The sequence below is a fragment of the Girardinichthys multiradiatus genome, chromosome 1 (genome assembly GCF_021462225.1).
Source record: "Girardinichthys multiradiatus isolate DD_20200921_A chromosome 1, DD_fGirMul_XY1, whole genome shotgun sequence".
Lineage (NCBI taxonomy): Eukaryota > Metazoa > Chordata > Actinopteri > Cyprinodontiformes > Goodeidae > Girardinichthys > Girardinichthys multiradiatus.
In genome coordinates, this window is record NC_061794.1 from 41,694,191 (window position 1) to 41,719,619 (window position 25,429).

The 25,429-nt window shown below is 39.3% G+C and overlaps 1 protein-coding gene across 2 annotated transcripts in view; it reads left to right on the forward strand.

Annotated features, from left to right (window-relative positions):
* acap3a (ArfGAP with coiled-coil, ankyrin repeat and PH domains 3a) overlaps positions 1-25,429 on the forward strand; it is a 70,033-nt gene that overhangs the window by 12,342 nt on the left and 32,262 nt on the right. For both annotated transcript variants that reach the window (XM_047361751.1, XM_047361761.1), the window contains exons 2-4: positions 16,246-16,303; positions 20,739-20,858; positions 21,402-21,455. In XM_047361751.1, coding sequence (XP_047217707.1) covers positions 16,246-16,303; positions 20,739-20,858; positions 21,402-21,455 — 232 coding nt within the window. The remainder of the gene's footprint in view (positions 1-16,245; positions 16,304-20,738; positions 20,859-21,401; positions 21,456-25,429) is intronic.

The window sequence follows — 25,429 nt, forward strand, 5'->3', positions numbered from 1 at the left end:
AACGTCGAGTGTGCGAGGAAGTTGCCGACTCTCTTGTTATAACACCCAGCTGAGTCACAAGATCAATCCTTTTAACTTCTTCCAGCTCTGATAACATTTAGATGACAGACCACCTACACACACAAGGAGACTCATTTCCTTTACGTTAGTTTGCCCACTATTAAAAGTCCCTGTCAGCTTTTTGCCAAATCTTTTTGTATTTCTTACCAAATTACTTTCACTAAGTGGTTAATAATTGGGTTTTGAATTAGAGTTTTTAATTTTTTCTTCCAGTTGGTTCCGTGCTTGTGGGTCATTTTTGTGGATGTTTGAATTACCTGGACATTTTTAAACCCTTAATCGATCCATGGATCCATTCTCTTCCTTACAGTCTGTGGGTTTAGCAGTTTCCCCTGGTCTTTACAAACTAATTGCTGTAGAAATGCAGCAGATATAAAAGGTCTGCACACATCAATTAAAATGGAAGGTTTTTGTGATGTCAAAAATGAGAGACCAAGATAAATCATTTCAGAACTGTTTCCACCTTTTTAATGTGACCCATGGATGACCTATACATTCAAATACAAACTGAAAAACAATACCAGGCTACTATGTTGTTGAAGCACCTTGTCATTCCTGCTCTCAGTATTTTTGGATAGGAGACTATCTGCATGGTACATCATAACTTAGCAAAAATTGCCCACTATATTTTGCAAAAATGCTCCAAATATTCAGACTGCAAAAGCATCTCCTGCACACAACCCTCTTCAAATCACCCACAGATTATAAATCAAATTCAGGTCTGGACTTTGACTGGGCCATTCCCAGACTGTTATCTTTTCTGGTGAAACTGTTCTTTTGCTGATCTGGATGTATGCTTTGGGTGGTTGCTGTACTGTGTTGCCTTCCTAGTGGAAATCTGAAGGTTTTGTTCCAACATTGTCTTAAATTTGGAACTGTTGACTAAGACCTCATTTCCAACGGAAGAAAAACCATTCCAAAGCATGATGCTGCCACCACCATGCTTAATTGTGTGCATGATGTTTGTTTTTTGGTGTTGTGCTGTGTTGTTTTTGGAATCATGGCCAAAAATGTCCTCCAATTCTTTTGGGGAATTTTAAATATGCTTTTGCAAAGTTTAGCCAGCTTTGGGTGCTTTTATTTTAGATAACGAAATGCTTTGGATGCTCCTTGAGGACCTTGGGTTTTGCTGCAAGGTGTAACTGAAAAGGTCACTAGAAAAAAGCCAGCTAGAGCAGCTGAACTGTATTTGGGTTTAATCAGAGGCACTTTAAATGATGGCAAGTGTGATCTGCCCCTTTTAAACACAAGTTTAAATGTAATTTTCATTTTTAAACAGAGACACATCCTTACAAGACAGTTGAATACCACATTATTATAGTAATTCCACATTTTCCTCGCTCCTCTCTTTCTCATGTGTGACTCAAGCACTCTCTGTGACCTTTAACCTTGGGCACTTTTATCTATGTCAGGAGGTGTGGCCACATCTCACAGGCTAAATATTGTATTGGGATTCAAATTGTGAGCTCAGGACACTTGGAATGTATTAGCTAACAAATTTTGCATTTTTACCAGTCCTTTGGAATATTAATATTGTGTACACTGATAAACTGATGATGATGATAAATATGCTATATATTCTGCATCCCTAAAAAATATTTTTTGCATTTTTATTGCAGACATGTTGCAGCATTATCCATCAATGATTAGGCTTTGGAACCATCAAATCTAAACTAAATGAAAAATGGCCATCTTATGCCTTTTACTATTTTTGCATATTAGGACAGCTCTTCAGAATCTTGCAAATGCATTGTTATTGTCCCAATTTAGGTGTTTTGGTGTTTTTGTGTGAATGACATTTCTTACAACGATGTCTTTGTTGCAAGAACATTTTTAGAAATGACTTTTAGAATAAATATTGAACGCTATACTGAACTTGCCCAAAATCCTCACACAATCTAAGTAAAGCCCCAGTCCACGTATAACCTTTCACTAATTAAACAGCTCACTTACTGGTTTGCATCGGATTTCATGTGGGTTTTTTTTTTTACGGTTTTGCTAGTATTGAAATGTTTTTGTTCCCTTCCTGGAAGACTGAGGTTTTTGGTAAAAACCTGCAACTTGACCTCCTGTTTTTTTCCTCGTACAACTGTGTAATTAGTTGTTTTTTTTTGTGCTATCTGCGTGTGAGTCGAGCAGATCTGTGGCTGTAATTTTCTCAATTTTCAATTTTTCTGCCGTGTTGTCCGACACCAACCGGTTATCTCATGGCACGCTTTACCTCGCTTTGCGATCATTGTTTTCTATTTGCACTGCATGTGAGGATCCCGGTTTAAGTGTTCAAAGCTGTGGACTGTGTGTGGGACACTTTGTGGTTTATCTTGTTAGGCTTCCCTGCCAGCTGTGTCGCAATGCGGTCAGGTTTTTGCTGGTTCACTGTCTGAAAGGACAGGGTCTGAAGTCATGGAGGGGAATCAGAAAGTGACGTCAGGGCCAAGGGGAATCGTGCTGACTTCAGATTAGAGGAAACACCAGGAGGAAGGGACCACTCCTGTGTTGTCTGTCACTGAGTTGATCAGACATGATGACACTCACATGATGGCCTACTAAAAAGACAAAGTACTGTCCAGTTAAGGTTATCTGAAAATTGCGCAAAAGCTGCTCACTGCTTAAGCTTTTGTTTCTAAAGCTCTGTTTTTCCAAAGTTGCGAGACAGGAAGAAGCTGAATGCTTCACAGGTCTGGTATGTCTTTTTAGTGCAAGCCAAGCTGCACATTTAACCCACAAAAATGCCGGGAAGACTCCCAGTTCTAGCCGCTGCAACACATCACGTCTGCTCAGGGATTTTCAGTGGGGGGAATTCAGCTATTTCACCAAAATGTCAGAGTGTTGCACAGCAGGACTGGCTTCCTGGGAGCTATTCTGTGCTGCTTTCTTCCACAGTCAGCCATGGTGTTGTGCCCAGAAATAAGAAGCTCCATGTCTGTGCACTTTATTGTCTTCCTTCCTTCAATGGAACATTGTACAGGCCGGTTCTCACAGCCCAGGCCTACTCTTGTGTGTGTTCTTTCTCTCGTCTCCCTCGCACCGGGCGTCTTCTTTGACATTTTTGTGCACTGCAGTCATCTCAGTCAGACCACCCTGTCTTGATATAAACCGCCACTGCCAGCAAAGACCCCTCATACCCTGACCTGTCTTTGGCCTGTCAGCCTGCTGATCAACAGCCTGCCTTCTCCGCACCCAAACCTACAATGGCTGTTGAGACGTTGCCTACATCCTATGTAATAATAAACACTCAATCTGACGCTGTAGTTCAGTCTACTTCCTTTGCAAAGGCATGACTTGGACACCCAAATCCCGCCAAGAACAAACTCTGACCCATCTGATGGTATAAATAATACACATCAGTTGTACTGTCACACTTCCTCTACATGACCCTTTTTGTTATTGTTCATTCATTGCCTCTGGTGATCTAATTGTATAAACCCCCCGCCTCTGTATCTATCCTATCCAACTCCTGCATCTGTTTTCACCACATGAATTAATGGAGCTTTGACTATTTTTGTAGGAATGTGTTATACTCCTTACAGCCATTTTTAAAGGCTCTTTTGACAATAGAGAGACCTTTTAATTCATATGGAAGTGGTAGGACCTAAGGCTGTGGAGCTCCGAACAATCACAAAACAATTTTATTGACAAAACGTATTATTAAAACCGAATTTCCTTTATTTACTAAAGCCAAAGACATCCACAGTGTAGCAAACCCAGATAGGGGAATCCACTGTAAAACATAGAATTTGTGGAATTTGTTAATTTGTGAATATGATCTGTGGAAAAGATCAGGGCACAGTGCAGAGCTGAAGCACTCGAACTTAAAAACTGACATTTAAAGCTAATTGCTGAAGTCCAGTTTTTTAACCATGAGAGCAACTTTGTGTAAGTTTAGTCATCACTTAATTACCAGATGCATGCTAACTTGAGCATCTTATATTAGCATTAAGCACCATTAATGAGGTAGGCAGGACTAAAATAGCTGTCAATTTCTCTGGAGAATGCAGATTCTTGTCTTAACTAAGATTTTCGAACCACAGCCAACATCTAGCATCTCCAATATCAGACAGAGGTTGAAAGCTCATAAGGATACAACAGAGAACCTTTGCTGTAATACGGTCACCCTTCCTGTTTTCTGCTAAAACTCTTGCTTTCTCTCGCTCATTCGCAACCTGAAAAAAAAAACAGACATATCTTGACTAGTTGTAGAAAATACAATTCCCTCTTAAATAGCTTTTACGCATGTTTTGCTTCATCTGACTAATATTGAAAATAGATAACTTAGAGTAACTCAGTATCAGTATGGTACAGAAAAATATCAGATTTTTGAGTTTCGTTCAGGCCCGAAGTTACATTACTGACAAGTAGATTTTCAATCCCTTAACTTCACAAAAACATTGAATGTTGTACTGAAAAACCTTCTGCTGCATTTACATATAATTTATTTAGAATTTAATACAGTTTTATTTATGAATATTTAATATATGTTGGATACTGAAAAACTGAGAAAACTAAATTTCGAATCATTTTGGTGAATGAATGCAATGTGTTTGAAAACTCAATACATAAGTGTAATAAATAAACATTCATTTCAATATTGACCAAAAAAGTTGTGATTATCATTTTATTTCCAAAATTGAGCTGTCCTACTAAATACCTGATATTGCACATTCTGATTTTGCCAGGATGATAAGCTGAGAAATTAAATCCTGTTGCCTTATGAGATGCATCATGACAAATAGATGACAAAAATTACTAAGAATACCTATACTAGTACTTTTTTGCTAATCCTTAACCAGATATCGCTGTACAGGTTTGTCAGTCAATGTTAAAATAATGACTGCCTTTCAGACACTGGTTGCCATTTAGTTGAGCTCCTCCTGGATTCATTCCCTGTCCCAGTGGTGGAAGGATGTCATACCCTTCAGCATTTATTTGCACTACTGTAAGAGTACTAGCTATCAGTTTGCATCTGCTATTCTTCCTCTTGTGCCGTTTATGTCTGGTATCACCAGACCGCTGCTCAAAGATATAGTGGTGTGGTTAGAACAATATTTACAGTGTGAAATTTGTCCAAGTGCAGTTACAGACTTTTGCATCACTGGTTCTGCTCTTCTCGTTAATCGCTCTGCTCCACTGGCTTGCACACGGATTTTTTTATCGAGCAAAAAGTGGTGAGAATTAGAGTGAGAACTGGATGTTTGTGTCCTGCTGTTTAAGAGATCCCATGGATGACTTCACCGGTGACCCACAACACCTTAAGGTCCCTTAGGACTCGCTGGCCACGTTCCCTTTTATTGTCTTTTTGCAAGTTTTTCCAAAGAACAGTGGTTTCAACAGGAAGTTCAAGCATGTCTTTCATTAAATTCAGTGTAGAAACTGACAGCTGAAAATGCAATTTTAAATTGGCCTCATGATCTCCTTTGCTCTGATAAAGCAAATTGTGCTTTTCTGATCTGTTCTCTGTTATCTTTCATACTCTTGTTGCTACAGTGAAAACCGCAGTCTGGAAACTCAAACTTCTAGAGACCTCTTAGGACTCTGAATATGGAAATGTGCAGAAAAGAAGAACAGAAGAAAAGTAAAATGACCAGTGAGCGATGTGAGCATCAGGCTGTAATTCTGTTAATATTCAGTTTAATCTCATAGGGTATTTATTTCTTAAATCAGAATAATCAAAAGATTTCCCTCAGTTCTTCTCAGAACAAGAATGAAAAAATCTATTTCATATATTTTTGTTTAACATCTATTAAATACAGCGAGAACAAAGCCAAACTGTTTTACAGCTCTAAAATAGTTTCAGCAGAACTTGTATTGGATATATATTGGATCCGGACTGGAGGACTTGGTGTTGGGACCTGCCATAGAACAGCTGACCTGTAGTGAAACCTCTGAAATATCAGCAGAAAGTCTGACAGGACAAAAACCTCACTGATCCAAGATGTAGCTGTGGGAGGCTGGGAAATTCAGGCCTTTGCTTTTATGCACCCATCCATATAGTTTATGCAAAATAAAGAAATGAGTTCCATTTACAAAGAGTTTGCTTTTATTAAGGCTTTTATATAAATATATTACAATAAATAATGTTGATAAGACTGGATTTCAAAATTTATTAATAAACAAAATCATTTAATTGGCAGCTAGTGTCCACCAGGCAAAGTATGTACAGAAAACAGTATGCGTGTGATTAAAATTACGGTGTAGCATGCAAATACTTCAAAAAATCATATTTAAATTGGTAAAACGGAAGTAATAATTGGGCATTTAATCATTATTGAAAATATAGGGGGAAAAGCATTAAGCACTCAATATAATATCAAGAATTTCTCCCCCTTCCCATTTAAGGTGACAATAAACTCCAGCTTTCAATGAGAGAAAAATAGAGATAGAGGCTGACTAATTAGTTTAACTCAAAAGGTTTGATTGTTTCTTACCTATGGCCCTTTGTTTCTTACAATGTTAACTCTGTGGGAGGAAATGTGATCAGTCATGTGAGTTTTCTTCATCAAAACTGATGGACATATGTGATTCTGATTATCTGCCCAAGTTATGCCAAAAAAGACGTTTCCTTTCTCAAAAATGTCATACTTTGGACTCAGGGTCTGAAACTGACAGATTTTCCTCCTTTTTCTTGGATTTATCAGAGAAAGATCTTGGCTGCAGCGATTGTTGGACTAAATTTAGATGCAGGACTTTTGATTTACAATGTTTCTGCTCGCTTTGTGTGCATGTTGGGTGAATTGGACTCATTGTAAGTGGGAATGTTATCCTCAGCTCAGGGACTGACTGCCTGCTCGCTGGCCTGTATGCTTGCTTTACCACATGTGAAACTCTTGTATGACAGACAGCAGAAAAACTAATGTCTCTCGCCGAGGGAAATTCTGAAAATATGTGCACATGCTCAAGGTCCGGCATGATAGTCACAGGCTGAGGCTGCAGTGGGAGAAAGCATAAAAATGTAATTTTGGCACGCTAAGTTTGGGAAGTTGTTGAACTTTTTCTCTAGGGAAGTTCTGAATACAACCAGAAGTGATTTCATTCAATCCATTCTCAGTTGGTATAATCCAGTGTTTAACAGTTTTGCGAAGTTTAACATCTCTGGATTACAGTTTGTATTTGGACTTGGGTTAGCTAGTAACCTGGTAAAACCTACTTCAAGCATTAGTGTATAGTGGAACACATCTTTACCTTAACTCTGACATTCCTCGAGGTTGCCCAATATTTCCAAATCCAGCATGATCCATGACAGACAGAGGATCCAAACAAACAGGATAAAACCGAGAAACTTAGCTGTACTCCCTTCAGCCTTCCTGTTATTTGCTAAATGTCTCGCTCTCTCTCTCACTCTGTCGCAACTTGAATACACCACTATTGTAGAGGGATATTGTAATCTTTAATTACCAACCTTATTTGTTTTATGCTGTTTATACCAGTCTGTTGACAGTAATTGGTTAAGCTAATTTATGGATATGTTAGAACCTAAGTTGTGTTTGTTATTTTATAGGAAACCACACACGTACAAATATCCCCTCCTCATATGTTTCCTGGAAATAAAGAGAAGAGAAAATTATTGGATCAGTCTCCAGCCCCTTTTCTGACCCATACTCCGATTGGCCTTAAGAAGTGCTCTGGCTCGCCCCCTAGTACCGTGTCTCCAATAACTATACATGTGTTGACATGTTGTTGCATCTCTGATACTGAAAATAAGTAATATTGACTCTTCAGTTATAGTGTCCGCAATGAAGGAGGTGTTGTTGATTTGACCTGATAGTGTTTATCCAAAAAGATCGTATTTATGAGTTTGGCCATTTATCAGTCAGGACTAGTCAAACTAAAAAACAACTGTTTGCAGTCACCAGCCGAATTCAATTAAACTAATGTACAACTGTAAATATAACGTTACAGTAAATAATTCTCACAGTGGTTACATTTAAACATGATACTGATTTTCTTCTGTGGTGTTAGAGTTGGCATTTAAACTATTTATACGATCTGTAAGTTTTACTGTTATTTTGAGCTTTTAAATTCTGCTCTAGGATTGTTGATGCACTTCCTAAGAAATTATTTTGATCCACAGGCTCCTCATTTCCTTTAGGGTTTATGTGGTCTGTGGCTTTAAGAGATTCACCACACAACTAAAATATGAGCGTATTAAAAGGATAACTGGCAGCGTGAGAGGAGGAAGAGATAGCGGTATTTGGGAGCAGACGGGCAAAAGTTCAGCAGGCTGGTTGGCAGAGCACTTAGCCTGCTGACAGACCAGATATCCACTTCAGACATAAAGAAATGCAGAGTGTTGATTTTGGAGAAGCTGTGTGGAGTCAGGAGAGAGGAATATGTATTCTTAGCCAACTCAGGTTTACCTTACTCCTCTTCTTTCGCCTTCGTTTTTCATGTTTCCCGTCAGCAGCATAGGGGTTATTTTTAAAAACACACCAGAGGAAAAGAAAGATGGATGATAGATGGAGAGGACGAGCAACTTTTTCTTTTTGGCTCACTAGTTTCCTGTTCTGCATAAAGATGTTGGAAAATCACCAGCAGCACCAGTTCAGTACGTGAAGAGATGAAACTTATTATTGCAACTGGAAGAGCTGTTTTAACAATAAAGTATATCATCCCAACATTGAAAAGACACAGCTTTCATCTAAATATTAAATCAAACTGCCATCTTTCAGCAAATAACACTTCATTTCCAGTATTTCCTTTTTTTGGTCTGAAGAATGATCTAGGTCATAATACTACAATGCAAACAAGTTTATAATCTTAAAATGTTTACTCTCTATATAAAAAAAACACATAAAGCTATATTTGCTCTGACACAAATGATCATCCAACTTCATTTCAGTATATTCTCGTTTTAGCACAGATGGATGGATGGATAGATAGATATACATGCATGCATGTTTGTCTGACTTGAGGCCCCTTGGAGAAAATCCTTTTGTGGTCTCTGTATTTAACCCACTGAAATAGTGGGTGGGCTTGTAGAAATGAAGCTTGAAGAATCGTTGCCAGTCAGCTGTTTGGCCACACACACAGCAAACTGGCAGAGCACACTTACAGTGCTGGGGGTTTGTCCAACCTCTAACAACCCTGTGATGTATACAGCATGAATACAGAATAAAAGTTATTTTCTCATCATTTAGGCAAGGCTAATAATGCAGATACGTGTTGCTAAACAAGATTGTAGACTTAATATAGCGTCATGTTGGACTTTTGAACCAGAAATGTGAGCTTCCCACTTCCTGGACAGAAATCCAAAGTAGTTTTATTATGAAGGGCATGTTTAAGCTTTTAAGCTAAAATAAAAGCTCAGGTCTAAGAAACAATAGTTGGAGGGTATTGGAGAAATTTAAAACCCATCCACCTTAAATGCATTAGGATTGGGTTAGTGCAAATTACAGTGCAGTGAAAGTGCTCAAACTACAGTATTATGAGGTGAGGTAATGTGATGCCAGCTGGTTGAGTGCATAGTCTCTTTTAAGGTCATTAGTTCAAGACTAACAGCATCAGTTGGTTATAGTGTGAGAATATACACTGCAACCTAGCAAACCAGGGGGAATTATAATGGCATGTAGCAGTACGCAGTAAAATACATCTACCGCTTGATTGGCCAAGAAGTTACTGCTGGAAGAACTTTCACAAGTGGCCTAAAGGAAAATATTTCATGCGTAGTTAGTATTCATAAAATGTAGTGTACAGTGTTTTTCCAGTGGGTACCTCTTTAATTCCTAGTTTGTCTTGTGCTCTGCAAGGAGAAGAATAGCATGAAGAAGGCAGAAGCCATTAGCAGACACCATGCTAAAAATAACTTGAGCCTCAAGGCTACAGTCAGAGTTCTTCTACCCACCTGCTCCAATGAGCCATTCAGCTCTCTATTCCAGCTTAATTTAAGGCTCTAAAACATCAGGCATCCCTCTCCCTCGTTGACATACTCTGATCCATCATGGATGATCCCGTGGTGTTCTTTATTTGGTCCCTCTGGCAAGTTTTGGGTCCTTCCTTTGGTCTCCCACCAGGTGAATCAGGGCTCCACACCACCTTAACAGACTCCTTTAAATACATACAGGCGTCAGCTCTATTTGAAACTTCCTCTGGATGACGAAGCTTCTCACTCTAAGTCTAAGGCTAACCCTGGCCCACCTACAGAAAAAAAACTCATTTCAGTCCCTTCTTCAGGATTTCTTTCTTTTGGTCATGATCCATATCTCCTGACTATAAATGAGGGTCAAAATGTTTACAATAAATCCAGAGCTTTGCTTTGTGTCTCTGCTCTTTCTTCACGATGACAGACCGGAGCAGTGCCTGCATTACTGCAGGTGAGGTCTCCATCCATCTATCCATCTCCTGCTTAATCATATGATCACTTGGGACCAAAACACCATGATAATCGAAATCCTCTCAAATCAGAGACTGATCGCTGACCCGGACAGAGCAGTCCAATCAAGTTTGAGGAGCTGACCATTATACCAGGTCATGGCTTAAAGACACCAGCAGAATAACATCATCTGCAAAGAAGCAAAGATGGGCCCCTGAAGTCCTAAACCAGACACCGCCTTGAAATCCTGTCCATCAGCACCACAAACAGGATCAGGCACCAGGAGCAGCACTAGTGGAGTCCAACCCACACTGGGATCACACTTGATTTGAAGTTTGAACCATATTAATTGCACAAGGGCTGGTTACCCTGGAAAAACATCCCTAGCACCACATCCTCATACAGCAACCCTTGCAAAATTCTTAGCTGTAGACTGCCATAAGCCAATTCTGAATCCACAAATCACATGTAGACTACACAGCAAAACCAGTTCAATTTGTAAACATTATATGAAGATTTTTTTCCCCCTTATTTCTAAAGGGAAGAAGAAAAAAGGTCTTGTTATCTTGGCATCTTACTTGTTGCAATTTTGATTTTAGTGATTTCAGCTACAGAATGGTTTTGGGGTCTTGTTTTATTGTGGGGGTCACTATCTGCAACTGGTTGTTGACATACTCCTCAGAATCCCAGCACCAAACCACCAGACGGATCTCTGTGGCCTGACTCTCCAAATATCTCTCTGGTTCATTGAAACCCAGCTGTGCATTGCTTAGACATCTGCTACACACACAGCATAAACCCATGAGCAAAAATGTAATTTACTGAGCTGTTGCCTCTTTAGAGTTTCAGGAGTTTCAGCTCCTTTTTTTTTCTTTTTCTCTTTCTATTCCTACTCTTATAGCCGTATTTCCGGCTGGTTTCTGCAAAGAAATGCTCCTATTGTTTACTTAAGGTAAAACAGATCAGAAGATTTGAGCACTCCAGCCTTTTCTCTGCTTTCCCAGCCAGCACGTCGCCAGGCAGAAACCACCAGAGCTGCAGCTTGCTCAGCATAATCTATTTTTATTATGCTGTTAAAGCACTGCCTACCTACACTACTTTCACGCAGTTTGGCCATTTCTGTGTTTAATGTCTTTCATCTATTTAGTCCTAATCATCCATTAAGGACAGGGTGTGCAGGCTTGATCTGTGAAGCACAGGCTGATTTACTGCAGTGTAATAGTCTCCTGACAAGGCTTTAACTATCCCCCTGCCACAAGAGCCCTGTTGCTTGTAGTATTATTGGCTATGTAGTTTGTGTGAACAAGGGTCAGCTCACTTGCACGACTGGGAAATCTTCGTCCCACTTAGGAGACGGTTGCCATGGCTACGGGCCCGGGGCAGCATGTGCATCCATTATGGGAGGCGTGTGCATTGAGATGGAGGCGGTGGAGGACACAACCTGAGGGCAGCAGCTGTCCTATGAGTCAGAGAGTGCACATCTGCTGCAGCGCTCTGGCTGAAGGCTGCAGAGTGACGTCCAGTAAAAGCCAGGTGGAATCCTTGTTCACCACCGCAGGAGTCTTGTTCTTTTTCTTTAAACGTATAAAATTATATTCTTAAAATATAAAGTGCCCTGCAAAAGTAAGGGACAAGACGTTTTTACAAAATAAAATCCGAAGTGTACTCAGCGCCCTTTACTCTGATACTCTTAAATAAAACCATCCAGTTATCTTCAGAATCACTTGTACAGCAATTAGTTGGAAAGGAAGCTCTGACCTTCAGAGTCCATCTGAGTGTGATTTAGTCTCAGTATAAATCCAGCTGTTCTGTGAAGGCCTCAGTGGTTTGTTTTGAGATCATTACTGAACAAACAGCGTCATGAAGATCAAGCAACACGGCCGGCAGGTCAGGGATAAACTTTAAAGCAGGTTTAGGTTATAAAACAATATGTCGGGCTTTGAACAGATATCCCGGAGCACTTTTCAATCAGTCATTTGAAACTGTAAAGAGTATGGGACAACTGTAAACAGCAGTAGTTTCTTAACCAGCTTACTACTGCTGTATCTTCTAAAATGTTTATGCTGCATTAAACATAAAGTGTCATCACATACATCACAGGCACAGAGAGCCTGAATATATGGTGACCCTACACTAGGACACATCCAACACTCTCCGTGATCTTTAGTATCTTAGGCTCTTTAATCAGTTTCAAATCTAAGCGTCTACTGCTGTGAAACTCTATCCAACAAGCTCAAGTTTTAATATTGTGCACACTGATTCTGTTCAATTCTAATTTATTTAGTTGTTCGTTTGATATCCTTGCAAAATAACCTTAAAGTGTCCTAACAACGTAAGCAGCGATATTAAAACATCAGCTGGAAGAGCTGAGGTTATTCCAGTGCTAATCTAAATGAGTAATGTTAAAGAGATCTGCTAGTGAAGTGTTGCTGTTTCAATAGTTTGGAAAAACACCCCAGTGGAACAAGAAGTCTGCTAGTCACCCTGCTCGGGCTAGATAACACCAGTATGCTTGTAGGCCTCTGTCAAACAAAGCAAAAACAACCCCTTGTGACATTAAGAACCCTATTGAGTATAAATCTTGAGATAAAATCAAAAGATCCCCCGAAATGTCTGGTATGTTTGAAAATGATATGCCTTTTGGTTAAAGAAATTAGTTCTGCATGCATAATCTTCAGCTATTATAAACGTCAGCTATTTTAGTAGATGTGGCTACTGAGAGGAAATATTAAGCTGCCTCTGATAAACCGCCAGTCATCTGAAAATAGCAAAGCTTCTGAAAGCCACTGCTGACATTTGGAAAATAAAATCTGATATTTCAGAATCAGCTGGCGGTGGCTGAAAGGCATGAAGACAACGGGTCCAAAGAAAAGAGAGTGCCTGCTAAGCTCTGCATTGTTACATAAATGGAGGAGGTTGACCAAAAAAAAAGCTGGAGCACTGAAGAGATGTTTACACACTGTGACAGTATCCCAAGCTGTTCAGTAGGAGATCGGTCCAGTTTATAATAACATCCAACCACGTGCATTAATATGGGACTGGTAATGCATATTTCCAGTCTTGTGAGGTATGATTTTTGACATGCATTTCCTCGCTGGAGGATTCCTTCCTCCTCTCTTGGTTCATATAAAAGCCGATGGAGGGTAGCAGAAGCTGTGGGGGTGGATAACACATGCCAGCCTTCGTCCCCTGAGCGGGCTCATCCACTCGGAGAGAGGGAAGAGAGAGAAGAGATGAGATTCAAGTTATGTTAGGGCTAGCCGTGGCCGAAATACGCCACAAATGCTCTCGTCATGATGGCGCTATGTGGTTCACAGCATGACCTCAGTATCAAATGAAGTCAAGTGTGTGAGGAAGCCCAACTGAATGAGCTGCCAGCAATCATTTCCCTTCTCAGATAAAGGTTTAGGAAGTGTTTCAACTTTACTGAATCACTACAGTAAGAATTATTTAAGTGCGTTTCTACAAACTGTAAAAATGCATTTTATTAAAGTTATTAAGAATTTATATAGACAGCATACCAGAGCATGTAGCTGCAAACAAGAGGGGTCAACAGGAGGTAAGGAAATGGGTATTATTTTTGCTTAGAGGTTAAAGAAATGGCTTCAAACTTCTAACATATTTCAAGATAATATTTTATGATATGGCGTTAAATAAAGGATACTCTTAAATTTTAAAATAGTAAAAAAACAGGAACATCTTTTGGTTCAGTGCATCCCAGATAAATGTATAACATATCTTATTAACTAATAACATCTCTTATTTATTTAATTGTGGGTAATTTAATCTTGCAAATCAATATATAGTGTTGTGAAAAAAGTATTATCCCCCTTATAGATTCCCACTGTTTTGCTTTTTTGTCATGGTTAAACTTATATCAGATTTTAATATCAGACAAGGATAACATGAGTAAAAGTAAAATGCACTTTTCCAATAATTTTATTAAGAAATTACTTTATTTTGGTTGAATTTCAGGAGCCACTCCCAGGCCTACTTACTGCCTGGGCTGCAGAATCAAGAAATCACTTATATAGAACCTGTCTGACAACATTAAGTAGGTTAAACTATCTCAAAAAGCAAAGCATCATGCCCAGCCCTACCTATCAAAAAGTTACTGACATGTATCAGTCTAGAAATGGTTACAAAGCCATGCAGCGGCCCACACTGAGAGCCATTTTCTACAAATGGAGAAAACATGGAACAGTGGGGAAACTTCCTAGGAACGGCCGACCAACCAAAATGACTCCAAGAGGAAGAGTTGTTTTTTTTTTTTTTGGCCCTAGTGGCCTTTATTTTGTGGAGTGACCCACAGGAAATTTTGTGGAGAGAGAGGGAAAGACATCCAGCAAAGGTCAATGGGCCGCGACTTGAACCCGTGACAACTGCGTCGAGGACTGTAGCCTCTGTTCATGGGTCGTGTGCTTTACCACTGCCGGACCCCCGATATCAAACCCTGTCCTAGGAGATCAGAAAAGAACCCAGAACAACATTAAATTACAGCAGGCTCCACTTTTGACTGATGAGACAAAAGTAGGACTTTCTGATAGGTGTCTGTCCCATTACCTCTGTTGTAAAACTAACAGCAATTCCTATATCATACCGGCAGTGGAACATGGTGGTGTTAGTGTGATGGTCGGGGGCTGCTTCAGGATGACCTTATCAAAAAAACTTGAAGGAGCATGTCATCAGTTTGTGATCTTAAGCTCAAGCATATTTGGGATATGCAGCGGAACACTAATCATTGCAATGATAAATGGCTCACAAACACAATGAAGGTTCTGAAGTGTTCGGGTCAAACTCTGGACCTAAAGATGATAGAGGTGCTGTGGTGTGACCTTAAACAAGCTGCTCATGCTCGAAAAACATGCAATGCAGCTGAATTCAAACAATTCTGCTAAGAGGAGTGGGCTGAAATTCCACACAGTGATGTAAAATACTCCTGTCCCTTTATTACGAAAATTTGAGGGCAGTTCTTGTGAATAGTGGTACAAGCTGCTATAATGTCTATAGGGTAATTACTTTTTCACGTAAGGTCAGGTTGTTTTCGATAGCTTTTTCCTTTGTAAATGAGACCCTAATTTTAAAATCTCTTTATGTATTTACTAAGGGGGCAAATACTTTTTCACCTCACTGCAAGTTCTGCAGTTGAAGTCAAGACGTTGTGAAGTTATTGGGAGATTTATGCTCCAACCGCAGATCTAGACCGCCCAGCTTACAATCACTTTAGTCAGGGCTTCAAATTAGTGCTAAAAATGTAAAGATGAGTGAGAGAGCAATAAGGCAGCTGGCTTGTTGAATCCATAAGATCTCCCTTTTAGCAGAATATGGGAGATAGCTGGAGCACATCAGCCTATAGTCCACCCACTCTGACATCAGCACTGTTTTTGTAAGGGCTACATCATGCAGCATATGCTCGCATAAATCACATTTCTCTCAAGGGTTGGGGTGGGGGCTCCAGATACGGTTGGGTGTGGATTTTGTGGGGACAGTTTCAGCAGTGTGTGGGTGGTTTCTGTCATGAACCACCACCGCCATGTTTCACCTCACTGTCCGGAGACCACGTCTGTCACTTTGTTTTGACAGAGCCACGCTGCTCCCAGAGCGGCGTCTCGCTCTATCCAAGCACACCCAAACTCTCTGTGGGTGCAGCTCAAACACGTCTGGCTTCTGCTCCACGCAAACCCGATCTGTCACTGGCAGAGTTATGGAGTGTCACAGAACTCTGTGAGAATGTGGGAAAGCACTAGCAGACTGGAAAACGGCTGTTTTCCTTCGAGATGAATGACCTTCATGGAATTTGTTGGAGTTGTGGGGCGGTGAAACATTAGTTTTCCTGCACTGAAGTGATTTTCTCCTGTGCTTTGCTTTTTTTTTTACAGGGCAAATGTTGATGAAGTGGAGACAGAAGTTGTGGAGATCGAAGCAAAACTAGATAAGGTAAAATTCTTATTATATTTACACTTAATTTTTGGTGATGATTAGAAAGATTTAAGGTTTTTTTTGTTTTCAAGGAAAATATAATTATGTCATCATAGCTAATTTGTGATTTAGTGGCAATGACTTCGCTATACAGTGCCATGTAAGGCTGCAGTCAACGATTATTTTGATAATTGATTAATCTGCCTACTGGTTTTTTGATTATAAGGTGCTTAATAGGAGATTTGTTGCAGAATTTGAACCAGATGAAGCTAAAGCTACGCCACTTTAGGGGTTCTGGATAAAGCATATTTACAGACAAACCTACCAAGACATAGCCGTCCTCCTAAACTGACAGGCCATGCAAGGAGAGCATTGATCAGAGAAGCAGCCATCAGTCCCATGGTAACTCTGGAGGAGCTGCAGAGATCCACAGCTCAGCTTGGAGAATCTGTTCGCTGTTAATCATGCACTGCATTAATCTGGGTTTTATGGGAAAGCGGGAAGAAGAAAGCCATTGTTGAAATAACTGCTTTGTGTTGGTCTGAATTCATTTACACGGCACCAATTATCTGACATTCATGTAAAGGTATGCCAGGCCATGTTGTTGATACTTCCTTCATGTTAATGCTCTGCATGTGGTTTAAAGCAGACCAACTTTTCTTTGCTTTTCATGTGTTGTGAATTGGAAATAAAAAATCTCTTCAGCTAAAAGCTGCTTGAAGGGACACCTGTAGTTGTAGTTGTGCCCTGAAGAGATCCACAATGATTTATGAATCATTGTGGATAAAGTTCTTTGTAATGCTTTTACAGACTCAAATTTCTAGACTTTTCATACATTTTTAAACTATTCTGGGCGGGTGAGTACAAAACACTGTCACCTCGTTGGGTTATATTACTTATATTTTCCACAATACAGCATGTTTTGGCAGTATGTTAAAAGGCCATTTCGCTACCTTTTTTTGGCGTCTAAACCAACCTATTCCTGCTGTTTCAAAACCTATAAAACTTAGAAATGTAAAATCTAGACGATATAATCCTAAATAAAATCTTTAGCGCGAGGTTTGTGATGCACTTTATTTTGTTTGCACAAATTAAAATATTTTGCTTGGTTTTTATACCGGTCCCAGTTTAAGAACCAAGCAGTTTAAAAGAAAACAGTAAAACTAGTTATTTTTCCTAATTTGTGAATTAGTATGCATTTACCTGGTCTATCGCAGGTTACCCTGCAGCAACACAACTGATCAAGGTGTTATGCATTAAATCAAACATAATTTTAGCTTTTTTAAAGATCATTTAATATAATTTTTTTAATTAACATTTGCATATTGTTTTTATACTAAAGTAGTTAAAAAAAGTTATCTTTTTTTTTATTTAAACATTTTAATTTAAAGTTTTTTTTTTAAGCTTTGCGTACATTTATGGAGGGTATAATAAAATGAGTAATAAAGTCTGAAAACTCAAACATTGTCATTTTCCATAGTTAATTGTAGTGTTTCCATCCTTTCTTGAAAAATTATCAAATCGTTTCCAGACTATTTAAGACTGAGCAGGAACCCTGTAAATAAAAGCATAATGTTCATCAAAAGTATACATGAATCTAGATAGTAACATTTTTTATCACAGCACTGCATGTTGGACTCATACATATCATGAGTTGTCTCTAGATGTTTTTTAACCAAAGATAAACTGGATTAAAATAATTCCTAGAGGCTTTACTACTTTACACATGTAAAAATGAAGTTTCAGCATTCAGCTCATGCACATTATTTATAGCACTAAGAGACAACAACCTTATTACACAAAGCAAACCTGATGAGATGACCGTAATATCTAAATGAAGCCACTGCATTTATCACTTGGTCTGTTACATGGAATACAAAATATAGTCATTGGTCTACATCAGTTATTTTAGAGCTAAAAACAATTTTGTATGGGAGCCAATTAGTTACAAAGTGCACACTGTATGGAGTTAAATGATCAAGTCTGCCGCATACATCAGATTAAAATAACAATCCTCTGTCGGTCTTAGCTTCGTTTGCTGTATAAGAAAGATCATCCAAATTCTAAATAGGTGAATAATTCCACATGTTCTGAAGGTTGCATGTTTTCTTCTGTCCCTTTTCAGGGGAAATTAAGTTTTCCTGCAACATATAGACCTCATGTTTCTTAGTCTTATACTGATCAGATGTGCAGCATGCATGGTAGTAATTCTGCATATCAAATGAGTGGAAAACGCAACGTGTTGCAGCAGGCAGTAGACACAGTTTTCCTGTTGGACTCTGATTATCTGTCCAAGCAGTACCTAATGCCATACTCCTGACATTAATGGGGTTTGCCACTGGCTGCCTGCTCTCTGCATAATAGACATCTAATGTCACTCAGTCCAGTTAAACAGTTCAGCAAGAGGTCATTTAATATTGTCTTGGTACTTGATCTGGTTCTGCCCTGACCCTGACCCTGATCCTGACTTTATATCCGAGTGTCTCGGATGGAGACGAGATTAGTCAGGCTTTTACTGCCATCAGTGCTGGATCCTCTGTTTTCTACCCATGATTTGATCTTCTAATCTTCCATCTATCACTTCCAACTACAAACCCAGGAACATCTTTACATGTACGATCGCTTATACTTTTCATTATAGTGAGCCTCATGTACTCCCCAAAGAAAGCTGCTTGATTTTTTTGTTTGGATTTAGTTTTAATTTATTGTTTTTTTGTGTTATTTTTTTCTTTTTTTGCCAAATTTAGAAATATCTTGTCCCAGAGTGATACCGAGAAACTGCTTCATGCGTTTACTACCTGGCTGGACAATTTTCATTCTCTGTTATTAGGATCTCCTAAATTCATAACTCTGTAAAAGGCCTTTAGCTGATCCAAAATGCTGCAGCAAGGGTTCTGATGAGAATTAAAAGGAGATTGTCCATACCCGCTTATCCTTTCAGGGTTGAAGGGGGGTTGCTGCCTGTGTGTTGCAGTCATCAGACGAGAGGCTGGGTATACCCTGGAGAGATCAGCAGTCCCATCACAGGGCAGATATCATTTTTCTTCATTTTTAGTTTCTATTCCTTGTCTAAAGTGATTATTTTTACATATTAAGCTTTGAATGACCCAGCTCCACCCTATTTTATACATTCCTTTCTGTTCTCAACAGAACGCTGCTTTCAGACTACATGACTGGATTGTATTGACATGAACTGGATTTAGAACTGAATTTGGAGCGAATTGGATTCTAAATAATTGGGTGTGAATTAAATTTGTTTGTTTTGTGAAGTGTCTTGAGATGACATTTATTTCTACAAGAAACGGATCTTTCATGTTGAACAATCTCCCAGTTCTGTTCATAAAGCAGACACCCTGTCTACTTTTAAGACCATATTATGTGTGTTATGGATATTTGTTCATAATATACTGTCCACTTAAAAGAGGAGAGGACAAAAAGAAATAACGAGAAAGAATAAGGGATTTCTTCTTCTTCAGTTCAGAACATGGAGTGGAAGGATCGGAGATCTAAGTTGTAGTCAGAACAATCACCCTAATTGCGCCGTTAAGGTCACTAGTGGGGCCGGTGGGGTCACATGTTCTATGTTTCTATGGGGTTCTATGTTTAGGTCTATTGCTGTGATTAACTTTGTGAACTCTTCATGTGTTGTTTGTTTCTTATAGACAATTTGGACAGTTCCTTCGTCTTGGTTTTTTTTTTTCTGTAGAAACTACTCCTGGCCCAGTGCTTCACTGTACAACTGTGTCTGTCCCCTCAACCCCCAGCTGTTTGCAATAGATGGTTGCTCACCCTGAATCTCATTCTGCTAAAGGTTTCTCATAGTTTATGAGTGGTTCTTCTCCACTGTCCCTAAGTGCTTTCTTACCCAAAACATGGAAATAAAGATCTGATCCACTAGTTTTCCTGGGCAACTTTTTACTAACTGGCAATTTGTGATCATCTGAAGTTGTTTTTAATTGGAATATTTTGGATCTGTTTCATTCATTCATCTTCTATACCGCTTATTCCAAAGTGGGTCACGGGGGAGCTGGTGCCTATCTCCAGCAGTCTACGGGCGTAAGGAAGGGTACACCCTGGACATGTCGCCAATCTATCGCAGGGCAACACAGAGACATACAGGACAAACAACCACGCACACACTCATTCACACCTAAGGCCAATTTAGGGTGTGGGAGGAAGCCAGAGTTCCCGGTGACAACCCATGCATGCACAGGGAGAACATGCAAACTCCATGCAGAAAGACCCCCGGCTGGGAGTCGAACCCAGGACCTTCTTGCTGCAAGGCAACAGTGCTACCAACTGCATCACCGTGCAGCCCTGGATCTGTTTCATCTGGTCTTAAATGGATTTCATAAAACTGGATTCAACAATGTCTGAATCATCCGAAATCAAAAATGCAGTTTTGTTTGAACTGTATTTAACCCTCTGGTGTGTCTTTTTTTCCCCTCGACAGCTGGTGAAGCTATGCAGCGGGATGATCGAGGCTGGGAAGGCATACATCAGTGCCAACAAGCTGTTTGTCAATGGCATCCGGGATCTGTCTCAGCAGTGCAAGAAGGATGAGATGATCTCGGTGAGGGTGCGATGATTTTTTCCGTTACGTACATTACTCTGGTTTTTATTGTGTACTCGACCTATAAAATGTGTTCAGTGAATGGGAAGTTCCCTGATGTTTGGGTGTTGGCCTTGCAGCTCTGTTTATATGTGACTAAATGTTATTACTTACAGATTAGTCAGTGAAAATCAGAGCAGACCTGGAAGAATTGTGGTTGGACTTTCAGACTGTTTTAATGGTCGCTGACAAAACGTTCTACTAAAAGCTTCAACCTTTTGACTAATTGTTATTTTCCTATTTAAAGTCTTATTCATTTTTGTACTTTCCATCATAAAATAAGGAATGATTCAGGAAAGGAAGTGAACCACATTTAGAGTAATAGCTGTTTCCCGTACGTTGTTAAAAACACCTCAGTTATATTAATCAGCTTTGACTAAGCTTAAAGTCAAACACAACATTTTCTTTGCAATAGCTTTTATTGGCTTCCTTAATTCTCAAAAAGTTCAAAATGGTAGCAGTAACGGAAATTATTGTGTGTGCATGTTGTAATGTTTTTTGCAGGAGTGCTTGGAGAAGTGCGGGGAAAGCCTGCAAGAGATCATAAACTACCACATGGTAAGTAAACCATGGACTGCTCATTTAGTAGAGCTACACAATGCTATCATGACCTGGTGCTCACAGCAAGCATGTTTTCTGTTTAATTCAACGAGAGGTTCACATTTGAACTGATTCCAGCTTCTTTAACACACCATTCAACTTGTGTCAGTATCATATTTCACCATTTATTATATGTGAAGACATACCCCTGTAATAACAGCAAGGAAGTTAATGACATTATGAATTAATAAAAAGAAATTTCATTGATGCCAGATTGTGATGGTCTCTTATGTGCAGGTACTTTACCTTTTTTGTTTACAGAAAGACAAGTGGATTTTCTTAGTCCATTAAAAGCTACAAAACTGCTAGACTATTAAAGATTTTAATTTAAGTTCCATAATACAGTTGTATTAGTACCTCTGTTCTGAGGTCATGCTTTGTAATAAGTTTGACAAACAAAACAAATGACAAATACTAAGTTTCTTTTATGTTGAACTGAAAATAAACCCGTCAAAAATAGAGAAAGAAATCAAACAATATTTGAAAGTTATGAGGCTCTTAAGTGGACAGCTGTATACAGCATTTCAACAATATGCTATTAATTTGAACAAAAAGTCTCCTAGAGGCCAAATGTCAAACAAGGATTATAAAGTAGTTCAAAACTGCTAAGTATATTTCTTGTTATAACAGTACAAATAAAATTATTTCTGTTGTTTCAGTTAATTTAGACTTCCACTTCTGCAATATAAAACGCAATGAAGAACTAACTCAACTTCTCTAAATTCGAAACAAAATGTTAAACCATCATAATTTCACTTTTCAGTATCACTATTGTACAGTTTGTGACCCTTTTGGCTTTCCATACATCCGAGCCTCACTCTGCACTGCTGCTGGAAACCAAAACATTTTTACACTGCTGATTAAAAATACCAGCCAGCTGGTCTTAACGCTCCTGTACATCATTATTACCAACCATCCCTGTATTGTTTTGGTGTGGAGTGCTTTAGATAAAATCTAAAAATGTATTAATTTGCAATAAAAACACACCTAAGTTTACTAAGTTGTTTTTTTTTTTTTGCATGCCTCGAAATGTAGTGTGCCACAAGATGTTCATTTTTTCTACAAAATTCATTCAATATAAATAACTGTGAGGACAAAATGTCTGATTTACTGTTTAAGTATTAGTTTATGTATTAGTTTTCAAATCAATCAGGTATATTTTTTATCTATAAAGAAGTCTAAACAGCCTTTCTGTTGTGAGCGATCAGTTATTTATTTTAGGATCAAGGGTGAGAAAGAGCAGGTGGTATTACACAGCTCTACAGATAAAGAGGACTTGTCTAATATTTCAAAACAAAGACAAAATGATTACAGAGTTGACATTCTGTTTTAGCATCTATTTGTGGTTATCCAGCCCCTTGTAGCAGTGAAAGTTTTCTGAAGCCAGCATGATTCATTTCAGATAAAATCGAACTCTTCAATAGGATAAAACAGAGCAACTTTGCTGTTGTACATTCAGCTTCCAGCTTTCTGCAAAAGTCTCCCGATTTGTTTAAAAGTAGCAGCCTTAAGAAACATCATACATGCCTCCATAGAAAATACATGTTCTTCTAAAAGCACCTTACAGCCTATTTCCTCAATAACAACTTTGGCCTCAAGTGCTGTTGCCGGTGCAACCTGTTAGCACTTAGGTATGATGCAGTTCCTGACCGAGATAAAAAGGTTGAAGTTTTATTTTCAGATTGGCCAATCACTGATAAAGGCCATGTCCAATTCAGGTCACCAACGGATGTTTCAGTGTTTCTCAAATTACTTTCTTTGTTGTAAAAATTTCACTTTTTATAGGATTTTGCAATATTGCTTTCTTTAAATGCAATCTAGTTAAGATATCTTATAGTGAATAATTATATACTATATATATATATATATATATATATATATATATATTTATATACACACACTATATACACTATATACACTCACCAGCCACTTTATTAGGTACAACTGTCCAACTGCTCATTAACGCAAATTTCTAAGCAGCCAATGACATGGCAGCAACTCAATGCATTTAGGCATGTATATATGTAGTCAAGACGATCTGCTGCAGTTCAAACTGAGCATCAGAATGGGGAAGAAAGGTGATTTAAGTGACTTTGAACGTGGCATGGTTGTTGGTGCCAGACGCGGTGGTCTGAGTATTTCAGAAACTGCTGATCCACTGGGATTTTCACACACTACCATCTCTAGGGTTTACAGAGAATGCTCCAAAAAAGAGAAAATATCCAGTGAGCTGCAGTTCTGTGGGTGCAAATGCCTTGTTGATGCCAGAGGTCACAGGAGAATGGCCAGACTGGTTCGAGCTGAAAGGCTGAAAGGCAACAGTAACACAAATAACCACTTGTTACCACTCGCGGATGGGCTACAGCAGCAGAAGACCACACCGGGTGCCACTCCTGTCAGCTAAGGACAGAAAACTGAGGCTACAATTCACACAGGCTCACCAAAATTGGACAATAGAAGATTGGAAAAATGTTGCCTGGTCTGATGAGTGTCAACTTCTGCTGCGACATTTGGATGGTCGGGTCAGAATTTGGCGTCAACAACATGAAACCATGGATCCATCCTGCCTTGTATCAACGGTTCAGGCTGGAGCTGGTGGTGTAATGGTATGGGGGATATTTTCTTGGCAGACTTTGGCCCCTTAGTACCAATTAAACATCATGTCAACGCCACAGCCTACCTGAGTATTGTTGCTGACCATGTCCATCCCTTTATGACCACAGTGTACCCATCTTCTGATGGTTACTTCCAGCAGGATAACGCGTCATGTCATGAAGCACGAATCATCTCAGACTGGTTTCTTGAACATGACAATGAGTTCACTGGACTCAAATGGTCTCCACAGTCACCAGATCTCAATCCAATAGAGCACCTTTGGGATGTGGTGGAACGGGAGATTCGCATCACGGATGTGCAGCCGACAAATCTGCAGCATCTGTGTGAAGCTATCATGTCAATATGGACCAAACTCTCTGAGGAATGTTTCCAGTGCCTTGTTGAATCTATGCCACAAAGGATTAAGGTAGTTCTGGACAAAAGGGGGTCCAACCCGGTACTAGCAAGGTATACCTAATAAAGTGGCCGGTGAGTGTGTGTGTATGTATATATATATATATCTATATATATATATATATAGATATATATAGTATATTGTAATGGGGAGTTGGAACGACATTAAAACTTGTATGTTTTTTAAATTCTGCCAAAATTATAACTTTGATGTAGTGTTTGTTCAAAAGAAACGCCAACTCTGGAATTTTAATTGCAGCGCTTTTTATTTATGGTCTTCTTTCTTGCTTTAATGCTTTATTTTTTTCCTCCACATTTGTCCTTTAACATGAAGCAGAGCATGTGCTTCACCGCTGTGTTTTTACCCTCCTCACTTTTAAGGCTGCTGACCTCCCTCACCTACACCCCAGCGCCGTGGCTCTCTGTGGTCCTTTAAAGTCCATTAGCTTGAACCAACAGGGCTGCAAATTGCACAGCCTCTGCTTGTGTGTACATGTGACAACGACATTCCTCTTTGAGGCTGCAACAATTGGGTGTCCCAACAAATCAGCTACTCCCTTCTTCCCATTGGCTCCCAGTCTATTGATGTGGAGGGAGGCCAGTGGAGGGGGCTTAATGGTTCAGCCGATGTGGGCGGGTGTCAATAAGATTTAGCTGCTGGACAATAGGAACCCTGCACAACTTCGACATATTGCAGAGTGTATTACATAAGCTGGCTCATGCACTTCATGTATGGATGCTGTTTGGAGCCTATGAGCCCCTCTGTGGGTTAAAGTTTCTGCTTTAAAAGACTTAAGAGGCCTTGGAAAAATATAAAGTCTTTAGTTTCATTTCAAATTTTGCATGCTAATAAAGTCAGTCCTAAAAGGTTTCTGACTGAGACTGCAGACTGTTAAATTTTTGCACAATAGACTTTGGATGCT